The sequence below is a fragment of the Drosophila navojoa genome, chromosome 2 (assembly GCF_054131105.1).
Source record: "Drosophila navojoa isolate 15081-1374.11 chromosome 2, UAZ_NAV_1.0, whole genome shotgun sequence".
Taxonomy (NCBI): domain Eukaryota; kingdom Metazoa; phylum Arthropoda; class Insecta; order Diptera; family Drosophilidae; genus Drosophila; species Drosophila navojoa.
In genome coordinates, this window is record NC_142890.1 from 16,268,254 (window position 1) to 16,281,911 (window position 13,658).

Consider the following 13,658-nt stretch of genomic DNA (forward strand, 5'->3'; position numbering starts at 1 on the left):
CACACACACACACACGCACGCACACAACTTTACACACGGGCCAAGTGCTGGAACAAGTCCTGATGCCTTGGCAAATCGATAAGTCATCAATTTCAAGTAAAATTTGGACATAAAACTGTTGCCTACTTCTGGGCTGAGCACAAAGAATTTTCTCTTCTGCTGGCTTTTAACACACACACACACACAGACACACGCACAGTCTCTCACTCAGGCAGATAAACACACACTTACACAGAATCACTTGTGAGTGCCCTGCAAACATGTAAACTCTAAAAGATAGTGTGGCAGAATGTAATGATGTTTCAGAGCCTCAAACTAGCATCTCTCTATGAGATGGAAAAATAAATAATTTTTTCAATTTGGCTAACCCCAATGCATATACTGAAAGCAAATCAGTTTTTCGAATATGGCCAAAGTTTTTCCATGGCGAACTGATTTGCTGTCCAGTATTTTTTGCAATGATAATTACCTTAGAATTCATATTCCTCATAGACGTTGATGATAGTATTTCATCATGTCTATACTTAAACAGTAAAAACCAGACAATAATTCTCATATAATATATAAAATGGCTAGAGCACTTATCTTACAATCGTCTATTCCACTGCACTTTTCAGTTTTGGTAGAAAATATAGGAAATATTTAAGTAATATCAAAACATAAAATTACTTGTGGAGCTGGCAGATTTCAAATATATATATATGATATGGATACTAGAAGAACTCGAGCAATCATCATAAAAATCATGCCTACATTTAAGTGGACTACGTGTAATCGTGTTTCTGTTAAATGTTTTTATAATGTAAATCAAGTTTTGCTCTCTCTCTTTCTCTCTCTCCCTCTCGCTATCTCTCTCTGTATTTATCTGTCTCTCACCCACCTTTTGGCCACATCAAAAAGTATTTAAATGTGTGTTTCGGGGGCTTATACAATAAAAATAAAATGAATCACCCTATAATTGTGTGCGTGTGTTTAAAAATTCACTATCCACTTAGCCGACATAGCTTTATTTCCAGTTTGATTGCATCGCAATTGGATTTTATTTCCAGTCGTGTGTGTGTTTCAGTGTGTGTAGCTGTCATGTTGACTCTTGCCGCAGCACTGACATCATTAAAATTACAAAAGTATCATCCATATGCATAAATATATGCTGCGGCCCACTCAGTAGTCACTTGTTAAAGTCAATAAAGCTAAAAAAAAAAAAAATAAATAACAACAACAACAACAAACAATAATTATTTGAACATCAATTAGCACATTTTTACAGCGTTTATCAGGTCTCATTCGCCATGCTCTACAGTCCTTTGTTTTGGTTTTCGTCACATTACAAATGTCACTCCCACGAAACTCATACACATACGAATACCTAAACTAACTTAGGATCAATTATGTATTATATATGCCAATCACAGCAATCTATGACTTTATATAAACTAGCTTATATTTCTAAGATATATCAAGAGAGCATAGTGATGCCATAACTAATTTTAAGCAGTGCATAGAAATGAAAATAAACTTTTATTACAGCAAAGAAATAAATTTAAAAAAAAAAAGAAACTCATAAAACCATATAGAAACCAGACTGGCCCAGAGCTCATTCGCCATTCTATATATATGATATGCTAAGTTTTTAGTACCACAAATTTAGCAGCAGCTGATGCAGCTGAAGAGGGAGCTGCATGGCCAGCCGGTCCGCTGCCAGTTGACCAGTTGTTAAATTTTGTTTATTACCCATTGTACAAAACGGTCTATCTATATGTATCATCCCTCCAGATGGTCCAGCCGTCGTGCGCGTCAACATATTCGTTAGAAGTATATCGAAAATCGATGATGTAACCATGGTAAGTGCGCGCAAAACTCAAAAATCCAAAAATAAATCAAAGTAGTTAAGAACCACAGACTCTCAGACCTTGCCCTTGCCCTTGGTCCCATGCCCAAACGTATACGTGTTTGTGTGAGTGCCACAAACTATGAATAAAGTCGTCTCTCAGAAGCGTTCGCTCTCACTCTTCTTTAGTGTCTCCCGCTCTCTTGCTCTCTACCTCTCTCACTCTCACTCTCTTTGTCTTTGTCTCTCTGTCTCACTGTCCATGTCAGGTTTGCTTCCCGTTACAGTGCGCGTATCTTATGTAACTGCCGTTAGTTGTTATGTCTTATCTATGACCAGGCGATTGACCAACAGAAAAACACAAATACCATTAAATATTATTAATAATAATAATTATTATGCTATATATATATATTATATCGGATATTGGTATTTAAAAACTATCGATGTTTTTTAATTTCAACTTATTTTGAATTCAATCAACAAATTATTTGCTTTTATTGATTCATAAAAACAAAATTAATATAAAAACAAATCAAAAATTTTGAAAAATTCTGTAAAGAAATTGTTGTTCCTCGTTTTGAACAATAAATTCGAATTGATTAGCGTTGTAATTAGATTGTGCATATTATATAAATTTTAGTTTTGTTTTTATTTTAAAGTTTGCATTGGTAATGTTAAGTTTTTTATTACATTTTCAATATATGTTTGCTCTACAAAAATGTAAAATAACAAACTTGTTTTGTAGTACGAAATGAAACAAAACATAAAGAAAATGTCTTTTTGGATCTCTATCTCTCCCTCTTTCTCTCTATCTATCTCTATCTATCTTGTTATCTATCTCTATCTACCTCTATATATAACTCTCGAATATTTATAGCTCACACAAATTGTATGTCTCTCTCACTTTCTTTATTTTGACCAAATTACATTTAAATCTAGTTTTCATTTTACGACTTTAATCATCTTGTAACTATCAACCTACCAAATTTTCCATCTCTCTCTCTGTGTCTTTCTCTCTCTCGCTCTCTAAATATATAAATATATACCTGTCTCTCTCTGAGTTTCTCACATATTCACTCTCCCTAACAATAAACATTTATAAATTCCACTTAATGTTAATTATGCCTACATAAATTAACTTATTATCTTTATCGAATTTCTACTAATTGTGATGATAATGATGACTGCCGAACAACAGCTATTCGATTATATATACATATATCTATGTATATATATATACATACATACATTTATATTGCTGGTCCCATATACTGGCTGTCGTGTGTATTTTCCGTTAAAAATAATACATTCATAAGCAAACCTCAATTGATTGACGATTTTTAATATAATTCTATTATTTAAACGACAATATCCAATTTTATCAATTTTATAATTGCTTTTGTTTTATTGCCTAATATTTGTATACTTAGCATCGAACAACCTAATTGCCTACAACAATGCAGCGAATTGTATGCAAAATATGTTACTCGATTTTTCCGTGTGCTTTGTACGTGTGTTGGTTGGTTAGCTATCTATAATCCCTCACCCACTTCACAAGTACCGCCCCGATTCACAATTAATTTTTCATTTTCCAATTGTTTGTTACTTGTTTAGTTTGATGCCTGGAAGCAATAGATATATTATTTATATTTATAGACCAAATAAACAACTACAAAAAATTTACATAAATAATAAAAACCGAAAACTAATTAGTGAAAGTGTTTAGCGAATTGAAAATGTGTGGCATGCATTCGATCATAAATACAATAAAAATAATAATAACGATTAAAATGATATACGAATTTATATTAAAACATGTTAAAAATAAAAACTATCCCACTACGGACTATCGAAGACGTAATATCCTTGCAAAAAATAAGAAGCGAAATAAGAGAATATTCATAATATAATATATTTTAATATATATACCTTGTTAACGGATCCGATTGCGCTGGTCAGATATTTATACATACATTATATACATTTATACATATATATGAATGGACTACTCGTATACCATTGCAAGGGTATATGGTTAAGATCGGTTAAAGTAATTGATGTAATACTTGATCAAATATTCGTATCGCTGTTTTAGAAAATCCACAGGAAACTAAATGATCCTAAACTTCACACTTTAATGAGATCCATGCAGACATTTTTGTGTATCAATTTGAAAAATTCTTAAAATATTCATTTTATGTTTTTTTCTATATCATTTGTTAATATTTCTATATCATTTAAAGTTTTCGTTTCAACATTCAAATCGTGCACACATAAACTTCATCAAAAACAAAGAAACTTAAAGCCAAACTCAATGTTAAGGTAGACATAAGACTATATGCTAAGACATAAATAAGTATATAAATACATATATGTATGTATATACGCATACATATACATATACGTATATATCAATAGGTATATACTTGCACCCGATCGTTCATGAAAACAATGATAACTCATAAAGCGAATGCTGCTCGATTTTGATATGATAATTTTTTAGCGAATTTGCCCACATTAGTCCAGGTCAACATGTTTCTGCGTTCCATATCGAAAATCGACGATTACAAAATGGTGAGTGCAGGCGCCTAGGCAGTAATCGATAATTGAACATATGCATAAGCGTAAATACATATATATACTAATACTAATGCAATTAATATCTGAATGAATGTACATGCATACAAGTACAAGTCCAAGCGCTTTAAAAATCTTGCTCAAACTATATGTTATATATATAACTTAACAAAAACAACAACAACAACTACTACTACAACAAAAATACTCTCATATCTTATTTAACTTCTGTGTATGTACGTGTGTGCGTGTGTGTGTGTGTGAGTGTATGTCTGTGTAAATTAAATTCAAGTCACAAAACCTTTGCTTTTTCAATATATATCTACATAAATACAATAGTACGAGATGTGTATCTATGTATAAATTATGAAATAAATGTTAATACTAAATATTAATTATACATATATACATAAATATATTAAATAAATGAACAATTCAATCCATTGGCTGTACAAAATTCTAAATATTTCATTTCTTCAACACCTTCCAACTGTCTTGCAAAAATTCAAAACACTTCACCAGAAATCTCTTGCACACAAAATTATATAAAAAAAAACGACAACTGTTTTCGGCTAACCGAAAGTTCTGTACTCTTGTAGAGCTGAGTTATATTCCCAACAAATTTATTTTAACTAGCAATAAAATATAATTGTCTACTCTAAGTCTGAGGTTAACTGTTGAACTCGAGACCTTCCCTACCCTTACTTCTTGAAATCATTTAATCGAAACTCAAGTATCAAGAAATTTATGTATTAGATAAGTAAACTAAGACCTTCTGAAATATTTTGACAAAACTCTTATCCCCAAGAGTATAAAGTTGTTCACTTTCATGTCAGCATTAAATTGTATTATAATTCCGACTCACCCACTTGTAAGAGATTTCTGTTTATTTATTTAGATACATATTCTTTTGTGTTTGCAAGCATACATGTCTCAATGTATGCATCTCTATCTATGTATATTTCTCAATGTACCTTAATAGAAACACGTTCAATTCTAATATGTTCTTTCACTTGAAACTATTTTATATGATTTCCTCTTCTTTTGTTTCACACGAGATCTCAGTAGGCGCGCGCTCTCTCTCTGTCTTTTAAGCCCACTTTCTCTATCTCTCTCTCTCTCTCTCTCTCTGCCTCTCTATCTTTCTCTTACTCTCCTTCGCTCTGTCGCTCTCTCTCTCTCTTTCACTCTTTTTTACACACTTTCATTCTCTCTCGTTCCCTCTCTCTCTATCTGTATCTCTAAACATATATGTATGTATATATATATAGATAAGTATATATATGTATGTACATATGTATATGCCACTTTTTCAACACTCGATGCAAATTTAAGAGAAGTTTATTGTAATTTAAGCTAGTTATTAAGTTTACATCTGTAAGTTTCTCATAGCCTAAAAACAATTCTCTACAAATTGAAACTATGTTAGTCTAAGCAAGCAAGCTAGGAAAGTAACTAACTTCAGACTCTCAATCACCTCGCCAGCATCTGCTCATTAAACAACAAATCTCACCGATTTTCAGTGCCATTCGTTTCTTTAGCCAATAAGCGTTCTTCATTTAACGTTTTAAGTGTCATATATATATATCTATTTTTGATACTCAATTGAGGACAGTAGGATAACAAGCAATGCTTACCACACATGCCACGAGTTCAACATATTTTGATTTTAGTTAAAACCCAGCTTTAACTGTAAGTATGAAAAACAATGAGTTTTCATAAAATTCAGGGACTCTGCATTTGTCATTCGCATATCCGCCACATGCAAAATAAAATCTCGTTACATTACAAATTACAGTTCCTGAACACCTAAAAAAAAAATATATCCTATTCATTCTGACAGTTGCGCCATAAAAAAACAAATAGCTGGCATCAATTTATTAAGTGGAGCCACAGTCGCATTCGAACAAATACGTATAAATGACATATAGTATAAAAACCCTTTATTTGTTATAATTATTCAAAGTTTTTTGTTGTCAGTTTTTTGCTTCATATGTTTACAAATGCCATTTGGCCTTGCATTTCTTTCATTGATATTGAGAAAAAAAAAAAGGTATACAAATAATGCAAAAAATAAAATAAATTGCCGACTTCATTATGAACAGCTAATAGGATTTTATTAATCAATTCAAGTTTCTGTTTCCCTTATAATTTATGCCTTCCGCTGAATGGAAACCCCTAGTTTATCATTTCATCTACCTATATATATATCAAATATATACAGCATGCTTTGCGAATATTTATGTTTAAGCATGCACTATTCGGGGCTAAAAAAATAAGTATGCATAGTAATAATAACTTTAACTTAACTTTGGGAGCCAGAAAACTTTGTTGTTTACCGGAAAGCTATTCAAGTCGCTGAAAATAACAATTTCTCTGGGATATTTTTAAAGTTTATTTACGAAGAGCCTTTGATACCAGCTTTTCTTTTAGAGCACAAATAAATGTATTTTTCATGAACATGTCTTTGCTCCAATTATTTTGAAAACATCCACAAATTACAAAATGAAGTGAAACAATCTCACGTGCTCAAGATTTCCAATAAACATTTTTATGAATCTTACAAAAGTTTGCATGCAGAGTTTTAAGTTAACTTTAAGAACATATTTCAATTATATAATATAACGATTTCTATATATATGTATATATTCAAATATGAATGTTTAGGTCTAGGCCAAGTTAAAATATAAGCCTGATCCTCTTACTATATCATATTGCCTGCTTTGTTGTTGCCTCAGCTGTTGGCTTTGCTTGCGCCATCGCCTTTGCTTGCTTGTGTCGCCTGCTCAATAGATATTGTATGATTGCTTATGAATTTTTGGCACGTTGCAAGCTGCTTTTGCCCTTTTTGCTTATTGCTTATTGCTTATTGCCTGCTTTGTATTTTGTATGCAACACGTTGCAATGCGCCGAACAATGCATTGGATAATGATGTTCATGCTGAATGTGGTTGATGTTGCCTGCTCAGCATCGCAGACGCATCTTGAATTGCATTTTGATTCCATTTACATACATACATACACATATACATATATATATGCATAGGATATATACAACCTTGTGTATGTGCCATGACATGAATACCACTTACATACAACCTATACCAATACCATGCCGAGAATATGCAACTAGCCGAAAAGCAAAACGCTTTTTACGACAATATATACAACAACAGTTTCAATTATATTCGCCATCATATATACTCTTCTTACTAACAAATATAAACTAACTACTCGAACAATATTTAACTAAACAAGTAAGAAAGCTCTAGTCGAGACTGCTCGACTACGAGATCCCCTGAACCCTACAAGCAACTGATATTTCAATAATAATTAGCACCCACACACGCACTCATGCAAACAAATACACGCACACACACACACTCACATATACAGGCGATTGCGCTTGGGTTGCGCTGCAGTGTTGGCAATATTAGGAGAACTTATTTGTTGAATAATTTAATTTCTAGACGTACGATCGTAATGAAACTTTCAGAACGTATTCATATTGTTTAAATGTATGTGTATACCGAAGCACAAGTCTCTAGTATTTAATATACGACTTTTACAAAGATGAGGCTGAGGGGGTGGATTTAGGGGTGGGGGGTAAATTTTAACAAAAACCGAAATTGTATGACATGCGTCTTAATATACATTTTAAATTTGGAGACTCTAGCTTGAAAGATGTAGGAGATATAATTATTTAAGTGATATTCGATAAGGTTTTTTATCGATAAAAAAGTATCGGAATGAGTTATCGTTTTTTAGTGATAAACTCGATATCCGCGTGATATATACGGACATTTTAAAAAAAAGTTGAAGTCTCTAGCTCTTGTATCTTCTGAAATCGACGCGTTCAAACATACGGACAGACGGACGGACGGACGGACGGACGGACGGACGGACGGACAGACAGACGGACAGGGCTAAATCGACTCAGCTCGTCGCCCTGATCAAGAATATATATACTTTGTGGGGTCTGCCACGCCTCCTTCTGCCTGTTACATACATTTTAACAAAACCATTATACCCTGATTTCCCATTTTCAATGGGTTCAGGGTATAAAAAAACAAAAAGAAAATTAACGTTCGCCACGCCTCGCCACGCCTTGCTCGCTCTCATATACAATCTACCACAAAACAAAATATAAATTTATTCAAAAAAGAAACAAAATCTATCTAAAAATAAAGCTAATGTCCCCTCGCAAAAGCAAGCCCACCAATTGATACGCCCCACACCCACCACAAAAATTAAAATAATAAAAAAAAGAAAACAACAAAAACAACTTGAGAAATTTCCAAAATTTGAGGCTATTCGAAATTTGCATTGTAGTTCGAATTGAATTGCATTGAAACTGAAATTAAAATTAAAAACTTTAGAAGATCCTACGATTCGCAGCACTAACAAAGCTCTCTTTTATCCCAACACAAACGAAAAACCTTTCGATCGCGCACCACAGGAGTACAGTGTACAGTTAACCTTTCGAGAGCAGTGGACGGATGAGCGTCTCAAATTCGATGATATACAAGGTGAGTAGCCAGGTGGAACTTCCCTTTGGTAGAGACCTATAAATGCATTCCAACTATCCCGAAAGGTCGCTTGAAATATCTCACACTGACGGAGGCGAATCGTGTGTGGATGCCGGATTTATTCTTCTCCAATGAGAAGGAGGGACACTTTCACAATATCATTATGCCCAATGTGTATATACGTATATTTCCCAATGGATCGGTGCTCTACAGTATACGCATCTCACTAACATTGGCCTGCCCAATGAATCTCAAGCTGTACCCATTGGATAGACAGATATGCTCACTTCGAATGGCTAGCTGTAAGTAATACATAATAAACTATCATAACTATAACTATCATATTATATTAGAATCGTACACATATATGCAAGAATGTCTATCGATTGTTCTACATATGTAACTACCATCTATATGTCTCAACTAAATGGTATTCCTCTTCTCTCTTAGACGGCTGGACTACCAACGATTTGGTATTCCTTTGGAAGGAGGGTGATCCCGTGCAAGTGGTAAAGAACTTACACCTACCTCGCTTCACATTGGAGAAGTTTTTGACTGATTACTGTAACAGTAAAACCAATACGGGTATGTTTGTTTGTGTGTGTTCATTTGACTGTTGTGTTGATGGTGTTGAGAACTAACTCTATATGATTCAACTTTTACTTGAACTTATCTATCTATCTATCTATATCTTAACTTTGTCAATATGTAGCTTTAGTTGACTTTCATATTTTCATTAAGAGTTTTCTTTTTGTGCATCTACTCACCTATGTATATAACTTGTGCATTCAATAACTACTTTATTAATATGTATCTATAGTTTTTATTTCAAATAATGTTGTTCGCTTGTATACTCTATCTATAATAAACGGCATCATAAGCACTTCATAGCAAACACTAATACACACACATCCACACACACTCACATATATAGCCACACGAACACATGTAATGATGCCGTTTACACATGAGCATCTCGTAGGACCGTTATCAATGCCCGAATCGCATAAAAACCAAGTTTTTACGATGTAATTCACACACACTCACAAGACACTCACACCCACCCACACACACACCGTCACACACATACTGTTCTTCTCTAGCTGCCACACTCACACGCCCATTTTAAGTGCAGTTTTGGCATCGCGTGTCGCCCTACCTTAGCCGAGTTTTTATGAGCAATTTGAAATCAGTTGGCGCTTTAAGCAAATGTTTACCTTGGCTACCAAGAACTACCTCGCATCTGAGTATCGCAGCTCCGATGGCAGCCAAATACGAAACGGAAAAAGAAAATGAAAGAAAATGGCAAAAGGCGGGCCACGGAAAGCAAATTAATCGAGGAAATTGTCTGCGACGCAGTTGCTTAAACTTGCACAAAGAGCAAATATCCCCCCACGACCCCCATCCCAACCAATAATGATGATCTATGTGTGTGTGTGTGTGTGTGGGCGAATGTGTCTATGTGACTGAGCTGTGGCATACAAACACGCAAAACTTTTTCACAAACTTGGCAAATAGTCTGTCAGCATCTTTAGGTGGATAATTTATAGCTAGAAAATGCAACTGATGTGGGCCTCCGCCATTTACTCGCCACGCCCACGCCCATTTCTCTGTAAATGCGTATGCTGCATTCCTGTCAGCGATAAATGCTACTAACTAACGATATCCACTTGCATTGTATTATGGAAAGCATGCATTTGAAAGTAATCGGAGGCAGATTCTCCATCTGATTTGCATATTACAGTTAGGGGCTTCGAATAGAAAGGTTTAAAACAATATAGCGGTATCGATAGATTATGAAACTTCAGTTGTATTGCTATTTAGGCTTTCTCAATGAGCCACCAGTTTTTCTAAAAAATCATAAAGAATACCAGAAAAGAAGTGACAATTTTGTAACCAGGGCTGCAACAACAGTTTCTTTGAAATTGGGAACCTAATCATATATTATTAAAATAATTTTGCACAGCAATTCAAAACGATTTTGTACAGAAACTAAATAGGTTTTAATGAGTATTTCTTAGATAAGTAAATGAAACAAGGGTTCAACAATAGGCGAGCCTAGCTTGCCTAGACAGTTGATTTCAACTATTATAGATTTAGATTGGTCGCCAAACATGGAGATATACTAAATTGAATCTGTATACAGCTCACAGTTAATACAAACTTTTATTTAGTCTCTCATCCAATGCCCATTTAAACTCGTTTCATGGTTAGCAGCATTTCTTAGCTCATTTTGAGGGCTTCGGATAATATCAATTCAAAACACTCATCTCAATCATTTGCCCGCATTAGAAGCGATGCATGAGCCTGCAACTCATCTGCCCGTTTACACTAGCCTCAAAAGAAGATATATGTGTTTGCATATATGTATGTTTTATATATATAAATATTTTTGGTTCAAAACATAACCCAACCCGTTCTTAGACGTTGCGTAGTTGTTTGCATTTAGTTCGGCTTGAACTTAGTTGCTCACATAAAGTTTATTAATTTTATATCTTCTATGAGCGTTTAAAATGGAGAGAAAACTGGCCATAGATATAGTGCAAAAACAAAAACAAAATGAGTAAAATCTGAATATTCCAATAATAAATGCCACAAGCAACTGCGAATAAATATATATATATGTGTGAAAATATATATATATATGATACCCCACAGAGAGCCAGAACCCTCGAAAAGACCGCAGATCGATTCAAGCGAGTGCAATGCAAATGAAAATGCAAATGAAAATGAAATGAATATGAAAATATAAAAATATGAGAATGTTAAATATTAAACAGCTTTGTCTTGAAGAGTATGGAACGCAATGTCAACAAATTAACGGAAATGAAGGGCGGCTACAACCAGGCAGCATGGGGGGCGTGTTCGCAGCGGAAGCTAACAACAGGAGCGACAGCAACAACAACAACACCAGTCACAGCAACACACGCACCCACTCTACAAGCCCCTGCGAACTTCATTTCCGTTAAGAATTTTTGTTGCAAGCAAGAAAATGAACAACAACAACAAATACAACAACAATTGTCAGAAAATTGAATTGATGTTCAAAATACAATTTTGCCTATGATGCCATTTTATAATTTTCCAACTCAACTCTGTCTCTTATTCCGTCTCTCAATGTCATTCGTTTTGTATTATTTCGTTTCTTTTCCCTCACTCTTCGTTTTGTATATACATTAATTTATACCACCCACTGTGCATCATATGTTTTTTATGTCTTCTTTTTATTTTTTGGAAGCCATCCTCTTTCCTGTACAGATAAAAAAAGAACACAAAGAACAACAACAAAAAATTCATGAACGTAAATGTTCTCCTAATTTCTGATTCATTTCTTCGTGGCAAAATTTCAAAAGCAAGCAAATTGATTTTGGTTTTCACTGATTTATTGGATGACAAATTTGTTTTGATACATACATATATATTAAAAATATTGGAAATGTACGTGTGTTTTGTCTGTGTGTTTCTACTTATGTTTTGTCAGTGTCTAAACTCATCTACTCTCTGTGTACATATACATATACATATACATATACATATACATATGTGTGCGTGCGTGTGAGATCAAAAATGAACTAACGCCATTTCGAATCCTTCCCGTACATTTTGAGTTTGACACAGTTGTATATTACCTTGTATACTCATAGGTGAATACAGTTGCCTCAAAGTCGATCTACTATTCAAGCGAGAATTCTCATATTACTTAATACAAATTTATATACCATGCTGTATGCTGGTCATTGTATCATGGGTATCATTCTGGCTGGATCAAGGCGCAGTGCCCGCGCGCGTATCGTTAGGTAAGTGCCCAACCAAAGATTGCGTATGAAAATCACGTTTCAGCTAAGCCAACTCTAGACTGCTGGTAACCCATACATACATACATATATGTGCATATGTATATCTGTTCTCTTCTAGTACAGCTATCTGAACTCTATTGTCTATATATACTTACATTTGTTCCAGGTGTAACCACTTTACTAACTATGGCCACACAAACATCGGGCATTAATGCCTCACTGCCGCCCGTTTCCTATACAAAGGCAATCGATGTTTGGACCGGCGTCTGTCTGACGTTTGTCTTTGGGGCGTTGCTCGAATTCGCCCTGGTGAACTATGCCTCCCGCTCAGGTTTGAATAAAGCTAGTAATTGAGATTTGATATGCTTCTTAACAAACTTACTTAATGTATTAATCGATGGTGTTTATTCTATTTTTACTCTTGTTTGTTTTTTTAAAACATTATTTTTGTCGAGTACCACTCATATACATACATAAATATATATATATATATATGTATTAAATTATATATATATATATGTTTATTTATATGCTCCGTGTAACGTATATTGTGTATATATACCTATATGTAACTACAATTTACTCGCATATCTAATAAACAAACTCGTAACGGACTGTCACACACACACACACACATACACGAACACAATCGAACACTCTCACACACACAGTTGAGCTTCATATCTACACTCGCCGGCGTTTCACACACAATTTTTGTCGGAATACAAATAAACTGATTTTTGATCTACAACAACAACAACAACAACATCGACAACTACAACTACAACAACCAGCAGCAACTAAATATTTTTAACAGCTATAATCCAACAATTTGTAGTCTAGCATTTATTTTTCATTCAATATATATATGTATCAATACATGTATTGTTTTTCATTCTCGATTCTTTTTGGTTATTTCATTCAC

General features: G+C 34.0%; 1 protein-coding gene across 21 annotated transcripts in view; it reads left to right on the plus strand.

Moving 5' to 3' along the window:
* The window catches only part of GluClalpha (glycine receptor alpha 1), a 48,252-nt gene that overhangs the window by 26,475 nt on the left and 8,119 nt on the right, over window positions 1-13,658 (plus strand). For 7 of the 21 annotated variants that reach the window (XM_089265029.1, XM_089265048.1, XM_018112346.3 and 4 more), the window contains exons 4-9: window positions 4,335-4,405; window positions 8,867-8,936; window positions 9,002-9,238; window positions 9,387-9,521; window positions 12,581-12,733; window positions 12,900-13,079. In XM_089265029.1, coding sequence (XP_089121155.1) covers window positions 4,335-4,405; window positions 8,867-8,936; window positions 9,002-9,238; window positions 9,387-9,521; window positions 12,581-12,733; window positions 12,900-13,079 — 846 coding nt within the window. Of the gene's footprint in view, window positions 1-1,773; window positions 1,842-4,334; window positions 4,406-8,866; window positions 8,937-9,001; window positions 9,239-9,386; window positions 9,522-12,580; window positions 12,734-12,899; window positions 13,080-13,658 lie in introns of all 21 variants that reach the window. The other 14 variants (XM_089265041.1, XM_089265081.1, XM_018112353.3 and 11 more) reach the window with 5 other exon arrangements.